The sequence below is a fragment of the Bufo bufo genome, chromosome 5, assembly GCF_905171765.1.
Source record: "Bufo bufo chromosome 5, aBufBuf1.1, whole genome shotgun sequence".
NCBI classification, from domain to species: domain Eukaryota; kingdom Metazoa; phylum Chordata; class Amphibia; order Anura; family Bufonidae; genus Bufo; species Bufo bufo.
In genome coordinates this window covers 350,011,263-350,035,485 of record NC_053393.1, presented here as the reverse complement: position 1 = coordinate 350,035,485, position 24,223 = coordinate 350,011,263, and the positions used below count along the sequence as shown (strand labels likewise).

Below are 24,223 nucleotides of genomic sequence, written 5' to 3'. Positions count from 1 at the left end.
AATGTTACCAATCAAAACTACAACTCATCCTGAAAAAACAAGCCCTCATACAGGAAGACAGAAAAATAAAAACTATTAGGGCTGTTTCACACGAGCGGATGCCGTGCGTGACATCCGCTCCGTGAATGAGAGCCAAGACCCGATGCAGACTGCAGAGGCACGGAGCATTAACATGATTGATGATGCTCCGTGCCTCTCTGTGATCTCTTTACTACGACTGTCACTGTGATTTCGAAGTAAAGAGATCACAGAGAGGCACGGAGCATTATCAATCATGTTAATGCTCCGTGCCTCTGCAGTCTGCATTGGGTCTTGGCTGTCATTCACGGAGCGGATGTCACGCACGGCATCCGCTCGTGTGAAACAGCCCTAATCCTTGAGACATTACAGAACTTTTATTACAAAACTTTCCAGGATCGCATGATTACTATCTATAGTAGATCAGGAATTCTGCACTACAATAGATAGTAATGAAGACGTCCAGTGTGCGATATGTAAGTCATGGCTGAGCAGCCTGAAATTTTCCAAGAATGTTGTTATGTATGCTATTGTACTGTAGAATTCCTGCCCTACAATAGATTGTAATGATGCCATCCTGGAATGCTCAGGAATGTAAAGGCAGTGTGTAGTGAGGCGACAGGCGCATGGGTAGAGTTACCCCACCCCCACTGTACAGAATCAGTTCTAGTCAGATTCTAGGATGGGTTGCTTGCAGGCATATTAAATAATACCTGGAGAACCCCTTTAATTGACAAACCTGGTCTGCCTGGTCATTAAGGAGTTAAGTAACATAGTAACATAGTTTGTAACTTTGAAAAAAGACATCTGTCCATCCAGTTCAGCCTGTTATCCTGCAAGTTGATCCAGAGGAAGGGAAAAAAAATCATGTGAGGTAGCAGCTAATTTTCCTCATTTTAGGTGAAAAAATACCTTTCCGACTCCAATCAGGCAATCAGAATAACTCCCTGGATCAACGACCCCTCTCAAGTAACTATAGCCTGTAATATTATTACACTCCAGAAATACATCCAGGCCCCTCTTGAATTCCTTTCTTGTACTCACCATCACCACCTCCTCAGGCAGAGAGTTCCATAGTCTCACTGCTCTTACTGTAAAGAATCCTCTTCTATGTTTGTGTACAAACCTTCTGTCCTCCAGACGCAAAGGTTGTCCCCTCGTCACAGTCCTGGGTATAAACACATGATGGGAGAGATATCCGTACTCAGTGGCGTTGCTAGGGCTGGTGTCACCCGGTGCGGTAGAAAATGGTGTCACCCCCCCCCCAAGCCCCCCGCCCGAAGCAATAATTTTTTAGCCATATATGGGGGCTTTGGGGGTGCTACTGCCGTAGGGGGGCATCTGTTAGCTCAGCAGATCCCCCCCAAAGCTTAGAGCCCCAGCACCCCCTTTCCCCCCCTAGGTCAGGTGCACCCCACTTTCGCTGGCTGACTAACCGAGACACCAAATGCTGTTCAATTTCTTCTAGTGACCGCTTTTTTGTTTGATCTGACCTGTGCGGACGAGTCACGTAGGGGACGTCAATCAAGCTCTGCCCTGCCGTCGCGGCGCCGCTGACGTCCCTTCACGTCCCTCACTAAGCCTGCCGACTGACCCAAGCGGTAACGGGGGGGATTGGATAGTAAACAGACCGCTGACGTGGGGGGGGGGCTAGGCAGACAGTTCACCGACTGGGGTGGGGGTGCTAGCAGACAGATCGCCGACGGAGGGGGTCAGTGCTAGCAGTCAGATCGCTTACCGGGCAGTGGCGGATCCAGAGCCTGGTCTCAGGAGGGGCACTTCCAGATTATTTTCTGTCCGCCGCCACAAAACAATGGTGCTTATAGAACAGACTATACAGTGTAGAGGTATGTTGTATATTGTGTGGCACAGTGTAGCGGTATGCTGTATATTGTGTGGCACAGTGTATGCTATCTGTGTATAACATAAACATATTTCACATGAAAACTTACAATTACTTGGCTTGGCCCTTGGGGATGTCAGACACCACTTCAACACTTTGGCCGCGGGCTCAGTGGAGCTGATGTTGTGTTTTATCCTAATGAGAAAGATTTTATAATAAGGATTTGAGCAGAGCAGGGAGAGGCTGGTGCTGCTACTAGGGAGCTCATACCATGGGGGAGTAATAAAGCCCACCCTAATCCCCCCCCCCCCCCCAGTAGAAATAATTCTCCTTATAATGTGACAGTGCAAAAAATACCCCCTTGTAATGCCCCCAGTTGAGCTAATGTCCCCATAGTGCCCCCATAATTTACCAGTATAAAATACCCCTATATAGTGCCCCCAGTAAATGCCCCCATAGTGCTCCTCTCCCCCTTCCTCCTAGTGCCCCCTATAATGTACCAGTATAAAATGCCCCATATATAGTGCCCCAGTAAATGCCCTCAGTGTCCCCCATAATTTGCAAGTATAAAATACCCTTTCTTAGTGCCCCCTATAGATGACCCCATAGTGCTCCTCTCCCCCCTTCCCCATAGTACCCACCATAATGTGTCCCATTGTAAAATTCTACTGTACAGAGCCCCCCCTTCTTTGTGGCCTCAGTAGATGCCCCTATAGTGCCCACCAATAATGTGCCAGTAATAGGTGCCCCCAATAATGTGCCAGTAATAGGTACCCCCAATAATGTGCCAGTAATAAGTGCCCCCAATAATGTGCCAGTAATAAGTGCCCCCGTAGATGCCCCCCCCAATAATGTGCTAGTAAAATGTGCCCCCATAGATGCCCCCAATCACTTGCCAGTAACAAGAGCCCCCCCCATCATGTGCCAGTAAAAGTATTGTACATATATAAAAAAAAAAACTGTTATATTTACCTCCATGTCAGCAATGCGATGCAGGCCTCTTCCGGCCTGTGTCCCGCACTGTATGGCTCAGGTGGCGCGATTACATCATCGCGCCACCTGCACCGGCCTAGTGCCGGCAGCCTATCAGAGGAACAGGGAAGGGACACACCTCTCCCTCCCCTCCCCTGCCCAGCCGCAGCATCCATCTGTATCGCTGTCCTGAGGACGGCGATACAGATGACTATGGAGAAGAGCGCAATGGAAGCGCTCATCTCCCTGTGCCCTGCTGCCGCCATCAGACTGGTGTCACCTCATCACTCGTGTCACCCGGTGCGGGCCGCACCCCCCTCGCAACGCCACTGTCCGTACTGACCCCTGATACATTTATACACAGTTATTAGATCTCCCCTCAGTCATCTTCTATTTTCTAAAGTGAATAACCTTAATTGATAATTGATTTCTGGGTATTGTAGTCTCCCCATACCAGTTATTACTTTAGTTGCCCTCCTCTTAACCCTCTCCAGCTCTGCTATGTCTGCCTTGTTAACAGGAGCCCAGAAGTGTACACAGTACTCCATGTGTGGTCGGTCTGACTAGTGATTTGTAAAGTGGCAGGACTATGTTCTCATCACGGGCATCTATGCCCCTTTTGATGCCACCCATTATCTTATTGGCCTTGGCAGCAGCTGCCTGACACTGGTTTCTACAGCTTAGTTTGCTGTTCACTAAAATTCTAAGTCCTTTTCCATGTCAGTGTTACCGAGTGTTTTACCATTTAGTATGTACGGGTGACTTGCATTATTCCTTCCCATGTGCATAGCCTTACATTTTTCAGTGTTAAACTTCATCTGCCACTTCTCTGCCCAAGCCTCCAATCTATCCAGATCCATCTGTAGCAGTATACTGTCCTCTTCCCTGTTATTTACTTTACACAGTTTAGTGTCATCTGCAAAAATTTATATTTTACTGTGCAAGCCTTCTACAAGATCATTAATAAATATATTGAAGAGAATAGGGCTCAAAACTGACCCCTGAGGTACCCAACTAGTGACAGTGACCCAATCTGAGTGTGTACCATTAATAACCACCCTCTGTTTTCGATTACTGAGCCAGTTACTTACCCACATACAGGGCTCCAGACTAAAAAAAATATGAAGGAGCCATTGGCTCCTAACCTGAAAAATTTAGGAGCCAAATGAAATTTTTAGTCGCCAAATTTAAAATATATATATAGCTGGGATGCTTAGGAGCATATAAGACATCTAAGGCCTCATGCACACGAACGTGTATATTCTTTCCATGTCCATTCCATTCGTTGTTTTTTTTGCGGGCCGTATACAGAACCATTCATTTCAATGGGTCCGCAAAATAAACGGAAGTTACTCCGTGTGCTTTCTGTTTCTGTATGTCCGTACTTCTGTTCCGCAAAAAAATAGAACATGTCCTATTATTGTCCGCATTACGGACAAGGAGAGGATTGTTCTATTAGGGGCCCGGCTGATCCGTTCCGCAAAATAAAGAATGCACACGGACGTCATCCGGATTTTATGCAGAACCATTTTTTGCAGACTGCGAAATGCATACGGTCGTGTGCAAGAGGCCGAAGTCTGAGTGTCTGGAGCTGGATAACCTATCACCACGTGACCTACGACTATAAGGTCTCTCAGCCCGAGAGCGACCATTGAACCTGTAGCTCTGTTCTTTGCCCTTAGAAAGATCCATTGATTCAGGATGATTTACTTTGCTGGATGGGTGAGGGGAGCCCATCCAGGGGAGAATGTTTGGAGAAGCTCCATTAGGGATCTCAGAGGGAATGTTAGGAGTCTGCACTTTTTCAGTGGAGACGCCTCTGGTTCTGTTTCTGAGGCAGAAGGGTCTATTGATGGGATAATGTGTCTGTTCTTGGGGGATCAGGTGGTGTGTCTGGAGGAAGGACACTATGGACTGGTCCCTGAAAAGGGGGGCCTTTGTGGATGGGGCTGGATTCAAAGGCACTTGAGGTGTTGGAAACCAAGGAACCCGGCAGCGAGGGGGTAAGCGGCAAAATTTGAAACTTGTTAGTCACATCAGTTCGTTGTGAGGGAAAACTGGAGTCCAAGGTCTGCTAGGAGCTTGACAGGATTTGCGATGTAGGAGTGCCGAATTCACACGACGTCTGTGAGATCCCGGCCCGGAGTCCTGCTGAGTGCAGGAGCGCACGGCGTCATTGGTTGCTATGACGCCGTGCGCTTCCTGCTGCCGCCGTAGTACAGTAATACACTGGTAACCAGTGTATCACTGTACTGCGGCGGCAGCAAGAAGCGCACGGCGTCATAGCAACCAATGACGCCGTGCGCTCCTGCACTCAGCAGGACTCCGGGCCGGGATCTCACAGACGTCATGTGAATTCAGAAGCAGACTGCTGGAAGCGGAAGCACAAGATGCGGGAACCCAAGCCACGCCCACCCTCTATGCCGAGTAGTGTGAGCGAGCGGATCTTCATCCAGCAGACGGCTGCAGCGTGTCTCTGCTGGATGAAAGCCTTTTTTTCTTAGAGGCAGAGCAGCGGAGGGTTTAGGCGCAAATGGCGACAAGACTACAAAGTCTTGTCGCCATTTTGCAATTCCAAGTCGCATTGGCGACCATTTTGGTCGCCATCTGGAGCCCTGACATACAGAAATTTTCTCCCAGTCCAAGCATCCTCATTTTATATACTAACCTTTTATGTAGTACAGTGTTAAATGCTTTGGAGAAGTCCAGATATACGACATCCATTGATTTGCCGCTGTCAAGTCTAGAACTTACCTCCTCATAGAAACTGATTACATTAGTTTGACATGACTGATCCCTCATAAAGCCATCCTGATATGGCGTTATTTGCTTATTTTCATTGAGGGTACTCCAAGATAGCATCTCTTAGAAAAACTTCAGTTTACCCATGTCACATGTTAAACTTTCCAACCTATAGTTTTACAGGTTCTGTTTTTGACCCCTTTTTGAATATTGGCACCACATTTGCTATGCGACAATCCTGTGGAACACTCCCTGTCAATATAGAGTCCTTAAATATCAGAATTAAGGGTCTGTCTATGACATTACTTAATTATTTTTGGATACGGGGCTTTATGCCATCTGGTCCCAGCGATTTGTCTATTTTAATCTTTTTAAGACGCCTCTGTACTTCTTCCTGGGTCAGCGCACTTTAAATTTGAAATTTACTTTTAGATTCTGCATTTGATCAGACAGTTTATTTTCCTCACTGAATACAGTGGAGAAAAGAATATTAAATAGCTTTGCTTTCTCCTCATCGCTCTCTACAACTCCCCCCTCATTACTCTGTAAAGGGCCGACACCTTCAGATTTAGATGTTTCCCTTTAAATGCAGAATAAGATGCCATGCACATGGAAATGAGATGTATTGGCAGGAAAACCATTTTAGGCCTTGTTTAGCCCTGGCTTTCCACTTGGGATATACCACATTGGGTACATTTGCTTCAGTGATACAAGTGGAGTCCAAAGGATTCACCATTAGACTCTGCCTGCTGTTCATTTCCAGGCTATTCCAGGCTAACTGAAGCAAATGTACCCAATGCAGTATACATTTTATATCGTTTTCAAGTGTTCAGATGTGCACCCTTGATGGAAAGTCCAGCAGGGGGCTAGAGTAACAGTCTATTAGTGTTAATTTAAGTTAATTTACGTTAGATATTACATAAAAAACTGAGGACCCCCTTGTACATTTTTATCATTTTTTAACATGCTGAAATCAGATTAATCTTTGAACTTCATTCAAACAATATCCAGAAGTAAGTGAGCAAAGATCTAACAATGCAACTCTACGGGATAGGTTATAAATGTATGATCATTGGTGGTCAACAGCTAAAAACCCTCAACATCACAAGAACAAGGACCCCTGAGCCCCATATATGAACTGAGCTGTAGAGTGTATGTGTGACCAACACGCTAGGGCAGCTCTATACAACACCCATTTGTACCATTGTAAACTGAGTGTGCCTTTACCAAAAGATCAAATTTTACTTTTATTTAGATACGTTTAAAAAATCATTTAGGAAAGGTAATAACTAATGTTTAGATGCGGTAAATGTGTGATGTGTAGCCAAGTAAGGGCAACAAAGGAGTTCACATCTTGACTCACAAGTCCAGCGATGCACAGGTAAGCTCTTACCTGTGCCTGTGCGCGAGCTGGTCTGAAATCAAATGCGGTCACCGGGAGCAGGCAGTTCCTAGAACAGCCCGATGAAGGTCCCCGGCGGCTGTTCTCGGAACTGCCTGCTCCCGGTGACCGCATTTGAATTTCAGACCGGCTCGCGCACAGGTAAGGGCATACCTGTGCATCGCCGGACTTGTGAGTCAAGATGACAGCCCGCATGTGTTCGCAGGCGAACACTGGGAACTGACCATCACTGCTACCTGGCACAATGTAGTTGTCCATTAGATTACATTGGGAAAACTAAAAGAGAATTGAGAAGAAGCATCTTGGACCACTATAATGATTTTGTAAACAAAAAGGACACGTCTGTGGCAAGACACATAAATATGATACATGGAGGGGATAAAAACTGTAACATATTCTGCAGATGTGGAGAGGAGGTAACTGGGATAATTGAATCCTGAGAAAGGAGGCAAGATGGATCTTTACAATGCAATCCACTGTACCAAATGGACTGAATGAGATGCTATCCATTTCTATAATCCTGTCTACATGAGTGTTAATAAGATAGAGTATGGAGACTATTTCTCTATCATTAATAGACAGAAATATAAATATGTTCCTCTGAAATATAACAATAGCATTTAATACCCATTAAAATCATGGGGACATGGCATTTCAGAAAAGAGGAGTAATTGCAACTGGACTCCCAAGGCCTAGGAAGTCCCAGTGCACAACAGCTGTACTATTGATATCTCTACCAGTGATCTATAGCAGTTTGTATGCATGAATACTGATTTGTCCTTTTGGTAAGATGCCGATTTTTGTGGGTCCATCCTCCCACATATGTGGTTTAACCACATGTGGGATGATGAATATGTGAATACAGACCCCCAAATGCTGACAGAATATCATTAATGTCCCAAAGAAATGAATGATGAGTCGGCCAGGTGGGCTGCCTGAACATTCAATATGGACTGCGCTGCAATAACCATTTTGGCTGCTAGAACATCCTATACAGATCATGATGTGATAGTACATTGACATCCAGTGTGAGTGATCCTGTGCGGGAACGGTTAAAGGATAACTGTCATATTTTTATTTTTTTTGCTAAAGTGTATGGCAAGTGATAGGTAACAATTTTGCAATAGACTTTATTTAGCCAAAATGTTTATTTTTGGTAGAAAACTGGGGCTGAAATGGCCCTTAGCAGCACTCTTCAAAAGAGCGTTGCTAAGGGCCATCCGTCTCCGATTAGAAAAGACGGGCTGTGCAGCCAGACACTCTGCTTCTGCCTCCCGTGCTTCCCTGGGAGACAGAAGGCTGGGCACAGGAGCCTTAGGAGTTAAAATTACATTTATATTCCCCCTTTCTATGCAATCTAATGCTCCGTTACATTCACTGACCTGCTATCCCTGTGATAATAATTCATGAATCAGCCGCCGGAAGTAAAAGCACTGTGCGCAGTGAGCCAGCTGCTGCTTCATGAATTATCACAGGGATCGCAGGTCAGTGAATGTAACGGAGCATTAGATTGCATAGAAAGGGGGAATATAAATGTAATTTTAACTCCTAAGGCTCCTATGCCCAGCCTTCTGTCTCCCAGGGAAGCACGGGAGGCAGAAGCAGAGCGTCTGCACAGGCCGTCTCCCCTTTTCTAATAGGAGACGGAAGGCCCTTAGCAACGCTCTTTTGAAGAGTGCTGCCAAGGGCCATTTCAGCCCCAGTTTTCTACCAAAAATAAACGTTTTGGCTAAATAAAGTCTATTGCAAAATTGTTACCTATCACTTGCCCTACACTTTAGCAAAAAAAAAATACTATATGACAGTTATCCTTTAATAGTGAATGCTCCTGCGCTGCCCATATACCCATCGCTCTGATGATCGGGTCAGAGTTGAATCTGACAGAGTTGAATCTGCCTTCCCTATGCGTCTCATCTGCCTAGAGGCGGGAGCATGGAGCAAGATCGCAATGAGAACGGCACTCACGGATCCGCCCCTGCCCGCCCAGTCATGTTTGACGTACAGAGAAAGGGGAGGACTTATGCCTTTTAAAAGAAAGGTAATGTACCGATCGTGTTGCCACTGCCTTATTCTTATGCTGCGACTAGATTCATCGCTTCCTGAGTGACCCTATTTGTTAGGCGAAACGCGTAGAAGCAATCTAGCAGAAACAATCCAGCATGAAATATTTGAGCAAGAGAAAGTGAGGTTTAAGTTCTAGACCAGGCCCGAGGTATCCTGAGGCTGGGGGTCGCTCTTTTCAGGGCGAGTGCTCCGACATACAGCCATACTACGTTTCCCTAACCTAAGATCAGGGACTGACAGGGAAAGTAGTTCTGGACTGGAGTAATTTATGAATACTGCCAGTTATATTGACCCCCGTCTGATACACAAAAAAGGTAGACCTGGCTATTCAACCATATCTTGCGTCCTTTTTTTTTTTTTGTTATTACCTTTCCTAAATGATTTTTAAACGTATCTAAATAAAAGTTACATTTTATCTTTTGGTAAAGGCACACTCAGTTTACATAGAACAATTCATGAGCCCTTGAGTGGAGGTAGTTAGTGCAAAAGACATAGCACTACTTCTATCAGCAAAACCCATTTGTACCAGTGACGTCACTGGTGTCACTGCTAGTCAGAAGTCATCACCTAGCATAGTGTTGTGAAGCCGGCACAACAAACAGTGGCTGTGCGGGACGCAGTAAGCGAAAAGGGATCATCAGAGCAAGGAAATTCTCCAGTGCTCCTCTCATGCATAGTAAGGATATACAGAAGAGGTGATATCCGGACTCAGCCCTGAACCCAGACAACCCCTTTAAGTTACGCATAAAATGTCTAAAGTGTAGTCTGGTCCATATTACCCTATCCCTGAACCGGTAAGCCTGTTTCTGATTGGCTGGCGTTGTGCAGAACACCTTATAAGCTTAATAAAAAAACAATATTTTAAAATTTGTAGAATCAGTACTTTGCTATATAAGTGGTCATTATTCTTTGTATTTCAGTGGCAGCGCATTACTGTGACACTGGTGGAAAAAGTTCAAATGATCGCAGTCATTCTGGGATCCTTATTCTTAGTATCAAGTGTGACATGGCTTCTGTGGTCAGCCTTTAGCCCTTTTGCAGTGTGGCAAAGAAGAGACATCCTTTTTCAAATATGCTATGGCATGTACGGTTTTATGGACCTAGTATGTATAGGTAAGTTTCTAAAGTCATTTATTTATCTTCCCACTGAGATTTATTTTACCCATTTTAGTTTAATATTGATTTAGAAGGTACAAGGCTTAGCCTCCTATGTTGGCTTTGTCCCGGTTTGCAACCATTTTTATTACTCAAATGCATTTAAAACAACTATAGTAGTCATAGTTTTAAGATCTCAAAATCATTATGCGTTTCCATGGTGACACACTACAAAGATACCCTGTCTGTTCCTGCAGTCATATCCTCCATCTGTCCCCTACTTCTTTCTAACCTGTGGAAGATAAGAATAGACGCACATGCTTTATTTCTAGTCTGGAAACACATACAGTAGGTCTGTATTTCAGCTGTAGACTCCATTTTTTATTTTAGAATATATTGGAGTGTATACATGTGACAGCATCATTGCTTCAGCTGCTGAGTATGAATATAACACCTGCAATTGGTAATATTATATTATGACAGTAAGCACATTCTTAAGCTTCTTTGTGTTCATTATTTGATTTGAAAATAAATAAATAAAAGAATCAAAAATATGAAGGAATAGCTTATTTAATCTTATTTATGGCTTATTTGGTGCATAATATTTAGAAATGCTAATATAAATGAGCTGAGAGCTATGCAGTGCCATTCACTTCAGTAGATGCATGTAATTAATTAGAAAAAAGACTGGGAAGACAATGCTTGACATTTATTGACATTTCCAGGCAGTGAATACATCATTAAATTATTATTGTTAGTAATTACAAGGCAGGCTAACCAAAAAGCATTATGAGAAGGGCATGGATCACTGCAGGGCATTCAAGTAATGCTTCACATTTAGTACAGCAAGTCAATAAATAACCATGGATCAAGGGAAAAATTAGGAAATGCTAAAATATTCTCTCTCTGTCTCTCTCTCTCTCTCTCTCTCTCTCTCTCTATATATATATATATATATATATATATACCGTGTTTTTTCGACAATAAGACAGGGTCTTATTTTGTTCTTTTCTCCAAAAAAAGGGTTAGGGCTTATTATTGGGGTAGGGCTTATTTTGGCTCCATGAGCATATTTTATATAGACACATGCCAATTATAGAACAGTCCCTGGACAGTGTTTATATTAAATACGACTATAACCCCCCTCATCCATAGGAATGCACCTATATACTGCAGTACATGGGTGCATTCCTATGGATGAGGGGGGTTATAGTCATATTTGCCACACATTTTTCATTCTGGTACCGTATATTGCCCCTGAGCTGTCCTTACCCAAGGGACCTAGGCAGCAATCTACGGTACCAGGGAGAGCTCCTCAAGGCAGCAGAGAGGAGAAGGAGATCCTCCTGCTGCCTCCTTAATGTAAATAGGAACGTGCGGGCTGGCGGCAGTAGAGGGCATGCAGAGAAGCCACCAGCCTGCCGAATGTGAAAGTGAAGGGAAGCGCAGGCTGCCGGCATAATTTAGCATTTAGTGAAGCCGCCAGCCCGCCCGTCAGGTGCTGCTTAGTCCCGCGATGTATGCACGGGCTGGCGGCTTCACTGAAGGATAATTTACTGAAGCCTGCGCTGCCCGCCCACCCATAGTTCCATGGCAGCTCGAGAGCCATTACGGCTTTATCTAGGGCTTATTTTTGGAGTAGGGCTTATTTTCGGGGAAACACAGTGAGAGGTTTTGTCTGCGAAAACAGGTATTTTCCTCCCAGCATGTGCTGCTGGGCTGATTTACAGCCAGGTGAGGTCAAATACCGGACCGGATTTTAAGTGTTAGTCCGGGTTTTGGCAGCACCTGGCTGTCCTTAAATAGGCAGCTGAGCTCAGAAGTGAGGTCTCTGTGTTGGGATCTGGGAGCCTTGTGTCTGGATGAAGGCTTGCTACCTGTTTAGCGTGAAAACAAGTTGGTGCTGCTATCAGCAAGGACTCTTTGAGGCAGAATTGCCGCATGGCGTGAATTAACACCAACACCGCAAGGTGACTTTTTTTTTAATATGACTGCTTGTTTGGTCACTTGCCTAAAGTGTGAATAAAACACTGAACTATTTGATCCAAAGAACTTGTTGTTGCCTCTATACTGCATCCACTAATCCTGTCTACCAGAGCGAAACCCCACAATATATATACTCATATATACCCTGTTTCCCCGAAAATAAGACAGTGTCTTATATAAATTTTTGCTCCAAAAGATGCGCTAGGTCTTATTTTCAGGGGATGTCTTTTTTTTCCATGAAGAAAAATACGGTACACATTTATTGTTGAACAAAAAAAAAGGAAATCAGGGTGGGGAGGGGGTTCACTTAAAATGGCACAAGGGGATCAGAAGGGGGAATCAAAATGGTACAGGAGAATCAGAGGGGGGGATTACTATAGCATTTTAGTACCCCCTTCTGATCCTCCTGTGTCATTTTGATTCCCCCCTCTGATCACCCTGTGTCATTTTAATTACCGTTTTTAGTCTCCCCCCCCCATCTTCACCAGACATCCCCCACCTTCCATCAGATATTCCCCCCCCTACCTGTCACCCCATCCCCTGTGTGTCCGTGCCAGCCAAGTTGTGAGACTCCATCAGGGCAGAGCGAGCAGCAGGCGGAAGAAGGCGGCAGCTTGTCCTGGCGGCGGCTGCAGCCAATCAGTGAGCTCCTTACATTCTGGGGTGGCTTGCTTTATAATCGGGGAGGCATTATGTCCGGCCGATGCTTTATAATCGGGGAGTCATTATGTTCGGCGGATGCTTTATAATCGGGGAGGCATTACGGTATGTTCGGCCGATGCTTTATAATCGGGGAGGCCTTATTTTCGGGGGATGCTTTATTATCGGGGAGGCCTTATTTTCGGGGGGATGCCTTATATTATAGCGATAGGCAAAACTAGAGGTAGGTCTTATTTTCGGGGGATGTCTTATTTTCGGGGAAACAGGGTATACACATGTGGACACAATTGTTGGTACCCTTCCATTAAAGAAAGAAAAACCCACAATTGTCAATTAAATAATTTGAAACTGACAAAAGTAAATAAAAATTTAAAGAAATTATCAACTAATGAAAATTAGACATTGCTCTTGAATTGTGGTTCAACAGAATAATTTGTAAAACAAACTGATGAAACTGGCCCGGACAAAAATGATGGTACCCATAACTTTATATTTTGTTGCACAATCTTTTGAGGCAATCATTACAATCAAGCAATTTCTGTAACTCTCAATGAGACTTTTGCATCTGTCCAAAGGGATTTGGGCCCACTCCTTGTAAACAAACTGCTGCAGGTGTCTCAGGTTTGCAGGGTGCCTTCTTCAGACGGCATGTTTCGGCTCCTTCCATAAACGTTCAACAGAATTTAGATCAGGGCTCATAGAAGGCAACTTCAGAATAGTGATGAGCGGCATGGACAATATTTAAATTTGCGATATTTCGTGAATATTTGGGAAAATATTTGTCATATATTCGAGAATTTGCGATTATTTTCTTGATTGCGAAAATCGGCAATGTAATATGCGCGTATTGCGGGCGCAATACAGGCGTGGTCACTGTTGCTATATTTTTCAAGCTGCTAGAAGTTTCCTGAGACTGGAGACAATGGTTAGAACGGCAGAACATTACAATAGCTTTATATGCAGATAGAGTGCTCCAATATATTCGCGATTGCGCAAATCGGCAATTAATGATGCGCATATACGTGCAACTTCAAATTTTAGCAGGTCTGACTACATATTACTGATTGGTGCACTAAATATTGTCACACTACCTAACACCCTGCACTGGAACCTATCAGCTAAACTATATCCCGATCTAACCTACACTGACTATCCCCCACTAACTATCTGTATTATATATATATATTGTGGGAAACCGTACTCACTTGACCAGTGTACAGATGCAGGGACACCAAAACGTTCAACAAAAGTCCTCTTTATTTAGGCTTTTTCATCAAAAGTACAGCCAGTACATCCAGATCGCAGCCGGGTCAAACAGTTGTAGCATGCTCTGACAGTGTTACCTCACACTGTCTGCCTTTCCTCCAGACTGAGACACACCAAAGATCCAGCAGCAGGATTAAATAGGATCCCTGGACATGAGAATGCCTCAAGTCCCGGACTGGAACCTGGGGAACAGGCACCCACCCAACACATTCCCTTTTCCCAGTAAAAGCCCGCCCTGAACTAGCTGAACCAGCTACACTATCTATTTTCTGAGTCCACTAGCTAACTTAGTGGACACCTAGACTAGGGCCTTTACTCCACCAAGGCCAGGCACCTTGGTGGCACATTCCTGGTAAGCAAGCTACTTTAGAATGCTTCCTGCAACATTCTGGGTGACACATATCTCCCCTCATAGATGACTCCTGTCACCGCCTCACATACTCCCCCCCTTTGTTCAAACCTGTGGGGGTGAACACATGCCATACAGTGGACTCTGGCCAGGGCGTCCGCATTCCCCTGCAGCGTCCCTGACCTGTGTTCCACTATAAACTTAAAATTTTTCATGGAGAGGAACCATCTGGTGACCCGAGCATTCCTCTCCTTCGCCTGACTCATCCACGTGAGAGGTGATTGATCGGTCACCAGGCGGAACGTCCTCCCCAGCAGATAATAGCGTAGCGATTCAAGTGCCCATTTGATGTCGAGACACTCCCTCTCGACTACACTATGCCTGCATTCGGCTGGCATTAGTTTGCGGCTCAGGAAACTAATGGGATGCTCCTCCCAGTTAACCTCCTGAGACCGTACAGCACCTAGACCTACTTCAGAGGCGTCTATCTGTACAATAAACTCTTTATTGAAGTTAGGTGTAACTAGGACCGAGGTCCCACACAACACCGACTTCAGTGACCTGAAGGCCTCCTGTGCCTGAACACTCCAGCGGACCATCACAGACTTCCGTCCTTTCAGGAGGTCCGTTAATGGAGAAGACAACCTGGCAAATTGGGAATAAACGTCCGGTAATATCTCACTAACCCTAAAAAAGCTTTACCTGCCTCGTCGTAAGGGGTCTGGGCCAGTTCTGTATAGCTTCTATTTTATTTACCTGAGGTTTAATGACTCTCCGTCCAATTACATACTCCCGGTACCGAGATTCTTCTAACCCTATTGTACATTTTTTCGGGTTAGCGGTCAACCCCGCTTTCCGGAGAGAGTCTACCACCGCCTGCAGTTTGGGTAAGTGACTCTTCCAGTCCGTGCTAAATGCTACAATATCATCGAGATAGGCCAAAGCATACTGACGATGGGGTCGGAGGATGATATCCAATAACCGTTGGAAGGTGGCCGGAGCGCCATGTAAGCCAAAGGGCAACATCTTATACTGAAACAGCCCTTCGGGGGTGACAAAGGAAGTTTTCTCCTTTGCAGCCTCCTTTAAGGGCACCTGCCAGTTCCCTTTTGTGAGGTCCAAGACCGAAAAGTATCTAGCTTGCCCTAAGCGTTCTATCAATTCATCGACCCGAGGCATGTGGTAGGCGTCAAACTTTGATACTTCATTGAGCTTCCGGAAGTCGTTACAGAATCGTAACGTTCCGTCTGGTTTTGGTATAAGGACTATTGAACTAGCCCACTCACTCCGAGACTCTTCAATGACCCCTAGTCGCAACATCAACTTCACTTCCTCAGAGATGGCTTGTCGCCGAGCCTCAGGCACCCGATTTGGCTTTAAGCGAACTTTGACCTGGGGCTCGGTGACAATGTCATGTCGGACTATGGAGGTATGTCCAGGAAGTTCAGAGAATACATCCCTATTCTGACTCACATACTCTCTGACTTCCTGAATCTGTTTAGTAGACAGGCCATCTGCTATCTTCACGGAGGAGACTTTCTGCGGGATTACTGGTGGCACCTGAGCCTTCCCCGCAGTCAAGACAGAGAGTGGGCGGTCCCCAAAGATACTCTCCCTATCTCTCAAGGGCTTTAGTAAGTTAACATGGTATACCTGCTCTGGCCTTCGCCGACCCAGCTAGTATACCTTGTAGTTCACTGGTCCTACTTTCTCCATCACTTCGTAGGGTCCCTGCCACCTAGCAAGGAATTTACTGTCGACCGTGGGCACAAGTACCAGTACCCGGTCGCCCGGGTTAAAAGTCCTTACCTGGGCGGCCCGGTTGTATACCCAGCTCTGGGCCAGTTGTGCAGAACTGTCCCTATTCTTTCTTGCATTTTCTCTATGTGTTCGATAACACCCTTGTGTGGGGTGGGCAGTTGCTCCCATGCTTCTTTAGTTACGTCAAGCAACCCCAGAGGATGTCTGCCGTACAATAGTTCAAAGGGCGAGAACCCAGTGGAGGCCTGGGGCACTTCTCGCACAGCGAATAATACATACGGCAGCAAAAGATCCCAGTCCTTCCCATCTTTGGACACGGCTCTCTTGAGCATGGTCTTTAAAGTTTTGTTAAACCTTTCCACAAGTCCGTCTGTTTGGGGATGGTAAACAGACGTGTGTAAGTGTTTAACATTTAACAACCGGCAGAGTTCCTTCATGACCTTCGACATGAAGGGAGTCCCCTGGTCTGTCAAGATCTCCTTAGGTATCCCTACCCGAGAGAACATGCCCATTAATTCTTTGGCTATAAGCTTAGCCGATGTATGGCGCAGTGGAATTGCCTCAGGATATCTGGTAGCGTAATCTAAGACCACCAAGATATTCTGGTGACCTCTGGCTGACTTATTTATAGGGCCTACCAGATCGATGTCTATCCTTTCAAATGGTACCTCTATGATTGGCATAGGTACTAATGGACTATGGTAATGGGGCTGGGGGCTGGTTATCTGACACACAGGACAGGACTGACAGAACCTCTTAACCTCCTCATATATTCCCGGCCCAAAAAAAACGCTGCAATATTCTCTCTTGGGTCTTTTTCACCCCCAGTACATGCGTGTGGGCCAAGTCTAACACCATCCGGCGGTAAGTCTGGGGTAGCACCAGCTGCTCTATTACCTCTTGTTACACCTTGTCCACCCTGTACAATAGGTCTCGGTTAAAAGCCAGGTGGGGAAACACAGATTCTGCTCCTGGGTGCTGAGCCACGCCATTGATTATGGTTACATACGGGTAGAGATAAAAGGACAGCATACACTCACCTAAAGAATTATTTGGAACACCATACTAATACGGTGTTAGACCCCCTTTTGCCTTCAGAACTGCCTTAATTCTACGTGGCATTGATTCAACAAGGTGCTGATAGCATTCTTTAGAAATGTTGGCCCATATTGATAGGATAGCATCTTGCAGTTGATGGAGATTTGAGGGATGCACATCCAGGGCACGAAGCTCCCGTTCCACCACATCCCAAAGATGCTCTATTGGGTTGAGATCTGGTGACTGTGGGGGCCATTTTAGTACAGTGAACTCAATGTCATGTTCAAGAAACCAATTTGAAATGATTCGAGCTTTGTGACATGGTGCATTATCCTGCTGGAAGTAGCCATCAGAGGATGGATACATGTTCTCATTCTGTTTACGCCAAATTCGGACTCTACCATTTGAATGTCTCAACAGAAATCGAGACTCATCCGACCAGGAAACATTTTTCCAGTCTTCAACAGTCCAATTTTGGTGAGCTCGTGCAAATTGTAGCCTCTTTTTCCTATTTGTAGTGGAGATGAGTGGTACCCGGTGGGGTCTTCTGCTGTTGTAGCCCATCCGCCTCAAGGTTGTGCGTGTTGTGGCTTCACAAATGCTTTGCTGCATACCTCGGTTGTAACGAGTGGTTATTTCAGTCAACGTTGCTCTTCTATCAGCTTGAATCAGTCGGCCCATTCTCCTCTGACCTCTAGCATCCACAAGGCATTTTTGCCCACAGGACTGCCGCATATTGGATGTTTTTCCCTTTTCACACCATTCTTTATAAACCCTAGAAATGGTTGTGCGTGAAAATCCCAGTAACTGAGCAGATTGTGAAATACTCAGACCGGCCCGTCTGGCACCAACAACCATGCCACGCTCAAAATTGCTTAAATCACCTTTCTTTCCCATTCTGACATTCAGTTTGGAGTTCAGGAGATTGTCTTGACCAGGACCACACCCCTAAATGCATTGAAGCAACTGCCATGTGATTGGTTGACTAGATAATTGCATTAATGAAAAATAGAACAGGTGTTCCTAATAATTCTTTAGGTGAGTGTATATGAGTGTGCCAGATGAAGCACTAAGGTGCGAAACGGCCGTCGCCTATTCAGCTGGAACACACTCATATATGTTGTCCGCTCTCTACCGAGAATAAAAGAAAATTGTCTCAGCGCAAAGTGATGAGTGCCGTCCTTTTATCTCTACCCATATACAAGTTCATTGAAGCGTAACTGTCTGGTTACATGTGGAACAGAGCACCGCCGGCAGCGCACATCATGCAAGTTTACCTGCTTTATCCCAAGTTGACAAGGTGTTAACATAAGACAAGGGGTGTTTTTTGTTTATATGCAGTGCCACTCTGACTTTTTCTACAGCTATCATTGATTATGGTTACCCCTTCTCTCGCCCGCATCAATGTAGGATCCTGGAGCTGGGCTGTCCAGAACGTTTCTCGGGACACCTCCAGGTCCGGGATGAATGGGGTCTCTACCGTCTCACCGGCCAACACCTCTAGGAGAAACCTATCGGGATTGCACTCTATATCTGTGGTGGTACCCCAGCATCGGGGTCGTCGGGTTCAGGTCCCGGACAGTCTTCCCCCTAAGAGAATGCATACCGTTCTTCCACAGTGTCCAGAACATGGGTAAGTCTCTTCCCAAAATGGCATCATAAGGGAGATGACGCCCCACCCTGAAAACATGTTGTACTTCCCTGCCTGATGCGGACAGGGTAACCCTCGTTGTGGGATACTCCCGGAGGTCTCCATAGATACAGACTATGGCTATTTTCTGATTTCCTGGTATTTCTTCTGAAATCAGTGACTCATGCACAATGGTTACCAGGCTCCCAGAATCCAGCAGCGCCTTGACCGGGTACCCAATAACAGAGACCTGGCACAAGGGAGGCGTATCAGCGACCAGCAGGGGGTCAGCAATACACACAGGCCGTGCATAGAACGAGGATCGGCGAGCGAACCCGCAGTCCATGGGTTCAGAAGTCATAGGGCAGTTAGCCGCAACATGTCCCGGGCCTTGGCAGCGCCAGCACCGAATCACAGTGGCCTCGCGGGTCCCCGGGACTCGCCTCACAGGAGTTTTGGTAGCGTTCCCCCCCATCGAAGGCTGGACCCTTGCTTCAGGCTCCCTAGGCTGGGAGGTGGGCTGGCATGTCTCTCTCAACTGAGCAGAGTCCCGCATCAAGTCCTGGGTCGCCATATACCGCTCGACCAGGTTAACCAACTGATCAAGGTTGCCTGGGTCTCCTTGGCCTACCCAGCTCTGTATGGCCCTCAGCAGCTTGCGCACAAAATGGTCCACTACCACCCGCTCAATCATTTGTGAGGGACTCAAGGTCTCTGGCTGGAGCCACTTCTTCACCAGGTGCAGCAAGTCATATGCCTGAGACCTGGCTGGCCGGGTCTCTGAAAAAGCCCACTGGTACACCCTTTGTGCACGCACATACGTGTTAACCCCCATCCGAGCCAAGACCTCACCTTTAAGTTTCTCATAGTCCTGGGCGTCCTCACGACTGAGGTCAAAATAAGATTTCTGGGCGTCTCCTACCAGAAATGGTGCCACCACCTCAGCCCACTGTTCAGACGGCTGGTAATCCCGATCCGCTGTCCGTTCAAATACCGCGAGGAATGCCTCCCCGTCGTCCTCAGGACTAATTTTCCTCAGTGCTGACCAGACTTTATCTCTGGCAGCAGACGGAAACGGGGTCACTGCAGGTAGGGTTCCTTGCTGGGATGTTCGTAGGGTCTCTTGCATGGCCGCCATCTGTTGAATCAACAGGCTGTTTGTCTGTTGTTGCTGGGCGTTTGCTGTTTGCTGTTGTGCATTGCACTCGGCTTGTTGGGCATTAGCCGGACCAGCTGCTGTAGTATTGCCTCCATTTGATCCGCTGTCTTATGGCAAAAATTAGCTGGCTTTATGAAGGGCATGCACAATAGTGTTTGCCTCACTGGTCACTTGCACGCATCCTCCACCACTTGTGGGGAACCGTACTCACTTGACCAGTGGACACCAAAACGTTCAACAAAAGTCCTCTTTATTTAGGCTTTTTCATCAAAAGTACAGCCAGTACATCCAGATCGCAGCTGGGTCAAACAGTTGTAGCACGCTCTGACAGTGTTACTTCACACTGTCTGCCTTTCCTCCAGACTGAGACACACCTAAGATCCAGCAGCAGGATTAAATTGGATCCCTGGACATGAGCATGCCTCAAGTCCCGGACTGGAACCTGGGGAACAGGCACCCACCCAACACATTGCCTGTTCCCAGTAAAAGCCTGCCCTGAACTAGCTGAACCAGCTACACTATCTATTTTCTGAGTCCACTAGCTAACTTAGTGGACACCTAGACTAGGGCTTTTACTCCACCAAGGCCAGACACCTTGGTGGCACATTCCTGGTGAGCAAGCCGCTTTAAAATGCTTCCTGCAACATTCTGGGTGACACATATCTCCCCTCATACATGACTGTCACCACCTCATAATATATACAGTACAGACCAAAAGTTTGGACACACCTTCTCATTCAAAGAGTTTTCTTTATTTTAATGGCTATGAAGGCATCAAAACTATGAATTAATATATGTGGAATTATATACATAACAAACAAGTGTGAAACAACTGAAAATATGTCATATTCTAGGTTCTTCAAAGTAGCCTTTTGCTTTGATTACTGCTTTGCACACTCTTGGCATTCTCTTGATGAGCTTCAAGAGGTAGTCACCTGAAATGGTCTTCCAACAGTCTTGAAGGAGTTCCCAGAGATGCTTAGCACTTGTTGGCCCTTTTGCCTTCACTCTGCGGTCCAGCTCACCCCAAACCATCTCGATTTGGGTTCAGGTCCGGTGACTGTGGAGGCCAGGTCATCTGGCGCAGCACCCCATCACTCTTCTTCATGGTCAAATAGCCCTTACTTTCAAAGTTTTCCCAATTTTTCGGCTGACTGACTGTCCTTCATTTCTTAAAGTAATGATGGCCACTCGTTTTTCTTTACTTAGCTGCTTTTTTCTTGCCATAATACAAATTCTAACAGTCTATTCAGTAGGACTATCAGCTGTGTATCCACCTGACTTCTCCTCAACGCAACTGATGGTCCCAACTCCATTTATAAGGCAAGAAATCCCACTTATTAAACCTGACAGGGCACACCTGTGAAGTGAAAACCATTTCAGGGGACTACCTCTTGAAGCTCATCAAGAGAATGCCAAGAGTGTGCAAAGCAGTAATCAAAGCAAAAGGTGGCTACTTTGAAGAACCTAGAATATGACATATTTTCAGTTGTTTCACACTTGTTTGTTATGTATATAATTCCACATGTGTTAATTCATAGTTTTGATGCCTTCAGTGTGAATCTACAATTTTCATAGTCATGAAAATAAAGAAAACTCTTTGAATGAGAAGGTGTGTCCAAACTTTTGGTCTGTACTGTGTATATATATATATATATATAGGAACGAAGAAAGGACAGCACTCCAAGTAAAAATATACTGGTCTTTAATCACCCATGCAGATGGCAACGTTTCAGCTCCAAACAAGAGCCTTTTTCAAAAAGGCTCTTGTTTGGAGCTGAAACGTTGCCATCTGCATGGGTGATTAAAGACCAGTATATTTTTACTTGGAGTGCTGTCCTTTCTTCGTTCCTGTACATCTGGGGTAAGCAGCAATATCCCTGGACATAGCACCCATATTGCTTGTTTCCAGTGCCGCCGCTACTTTCCCTTTTTTATATATATATATATATATATATATATAAGCTAACTAACTAACTATCTAATGTTTTTAAACAGTGAAGCACAGAGCACAGCAATGACACTGCTGTCTCTCAGATCTGCAAAATACTGCATACAAGGGCTGCTGGGGAGGTTCTTATTTAGTAAGGGGTAGACAACTTTCCTATTGGTTGCTAGGGATGTTGCTAAGCTCAGAAAAAGACATTGCAGCCATCTCATTGGCCCACAAGCAAGAAGGGAGGTTACTGATGAAAAAATAATCTAGAATATTCGAGAATACGAATATATATCACTATATTCTAAATAATCGCGAATTCTCGAAGTGGCAATATTTGCGATTAAAATTCGCGATTCTAATATTCGCGCCCAACACTACTTCAGAATAGCCCATTGCTTCAGAATAGCCCATTCCTGTCTTCCAAATGAGAGGACTGTTCTTTGTAGTCTAACTTGTTTATTGGTCAGCAGGTTTGTTTAATTGGCAAAACAGGATCGTTTGGTAAAACTACAAGAATATAAATAACATGTATAAGTATAAAGTATAGAATAGCATGTACTGTAACATTTGCATTAACACTAAAAGCACATGGTAAAACGGCTGCCTAACATAGGACTACATGTCTAACTAACAGTAGTAACAACTCCCTGAGTAACAATGATAACTAGCTGAACAGCTCTGCAGGTATCAGAACCCCACGATCAAATACTGATGACTTTGCTTTTGTTTTCAAACAGTACAATTAAACGTTACGTTTTACTGGTACTATAAACTATTTTTCTGTGGAGTTACAGTCTCCTCCACGTACAGTGGTCAAAATATAAATCACTGCACAGTGTTAGAGAACAGAAGAGCCATAAGTAAGGAATGGACATACTAGGTTCCCATCAAAGTGAAAGGCGCTCTTTGCAGACGCTGTGACTGATAAATAAGGGTCCTGAATGAAGGCATCCCCCTGTAATCATGTCCCACCATAAGAACTCTATCCACAGGATAGATAATAAGGGGTCTCAGTGGTGGGCATCCAACCACTACTGAAGTGAATAGAGCAGCAGTTGCATATCCATACTGCTGTTCCATGCATTCTCTATGAGACAGCCGATATGGGACTCTAGGACCCCATTTTCTTGATTGCTGGGAATCCCAGAAGTGCCCCCACCTCCACTCAGATACTTATAAGTGATAATAAGGTTTACCACAACGTTAGTTTTGCATGTGTGAAAACAGTCCTTTATGTCTTATGCAGTGATTTGTGCATCGTTAATTGTGTCAAGCTGCATTTTATGATTTTTTTGTAATCGTTATTGTTTATTTGACCTACAGCAGCTCAATCATTGTAATTGTTTATTCACTGGTTATTTAAATGTCTCTCAGAAGTTATTAATATGTAAATGTGTGTGATTCCAGGTTTAATTATCCATGAAGGAGCAGCTGTTTATAAGGTCTTCAGGAGATGGAGAGCAGTGAACTTGCACTGGGATGTGTTAAATTATGACAAAGCAACAGACATAGAAGAAAGCAGCCGTGCAGTGCCTTCAAACAGTAGGACATTGTGGCTACCATTAACTGCTTTCCGACCCAGGACCTTGGTTCATCCAACACGTTTAAGCTCTCCCAGGCTGCAATGTGGATATGTATTACTACATTTGTTCAACAGAATGAGAACTCCTCCTGAAGAGTCCATAGAGGACAGTACATCAGGCGAGGTTGTCATGAGAGTGACTTCCGTATAATGAGTCAGGACGACCACAAACATTCCTTTAGCTGTGAACAGTGTTTTTGAATGTTAGTGCAATGAACCCAAAGCACTTTTAAAGTATTTAAAAAAAATAATATATATATATATATTAAAAAAACATTTTCTAACTTAAATTCTTTTTTATAGGAGCTGTTATATTAAAAATACAGTTTTCAGAAACAACATATTTTTGCATTATTTGGCTTTTTGCATATTTTTATATGTGGTTGAAGTATAATTGATTAATTATACTATTTTTACAATTAAATGGTTATCCAACCCCTATAATGATCCCCCTGGTGCCCGGGCACCTCATATAGGTACTTACCCTACTCCCGGGCACCCATGTCGCTCCTGATCCCCTCACATCCACCACTGCATCTCCGGCCACAACGGGTATGAGCCTCCTTGCATTGCAGAGCGACATGGGTGCCGGGGAGCGGGGTAAGTATAATCTACTGTATATGAGGTGCCTGGACATTAGAGGGGCCATTATAGGGGTTGGATAACCCCTTTAGGTATTTCTGCTTTCCTCTTCATATTACTCAGGGACACCAATGG

The 24,223-nt window shown here is 45.1% G+C and overlaps 1 protein-coding gene across 1 annotated transcript in view; it reads left to right on the top strand.

Moving 5' to 3' along the window:
• The window catches only part of MARCHF11 (membrane associated ring-CH-type finger 11), a 93,503-nt gene extending 69,844 nt beyond the window's left edge, over window positions 1-23,659 (top strand). The window contains exons 3-4 of the mRNA XM_040432440.1: window positions 9,962-10,154; window positions 23,332-23,659. Of these exons, the coding sequence (XP_040288374.1) occupies window positions 9,962-10,154; window positions 23,332-23,657 (519 nt within the window). The 3' untranslated portion in view covers window positions 23,658-23,659. The remainder of the gene's footprint in view (window positions 1-9,961; window positions 10,155-23,331) is intronic.
• The last annotated feature ends 564 nt before the right edge of the window (window positions 23,660-24,223 follow it).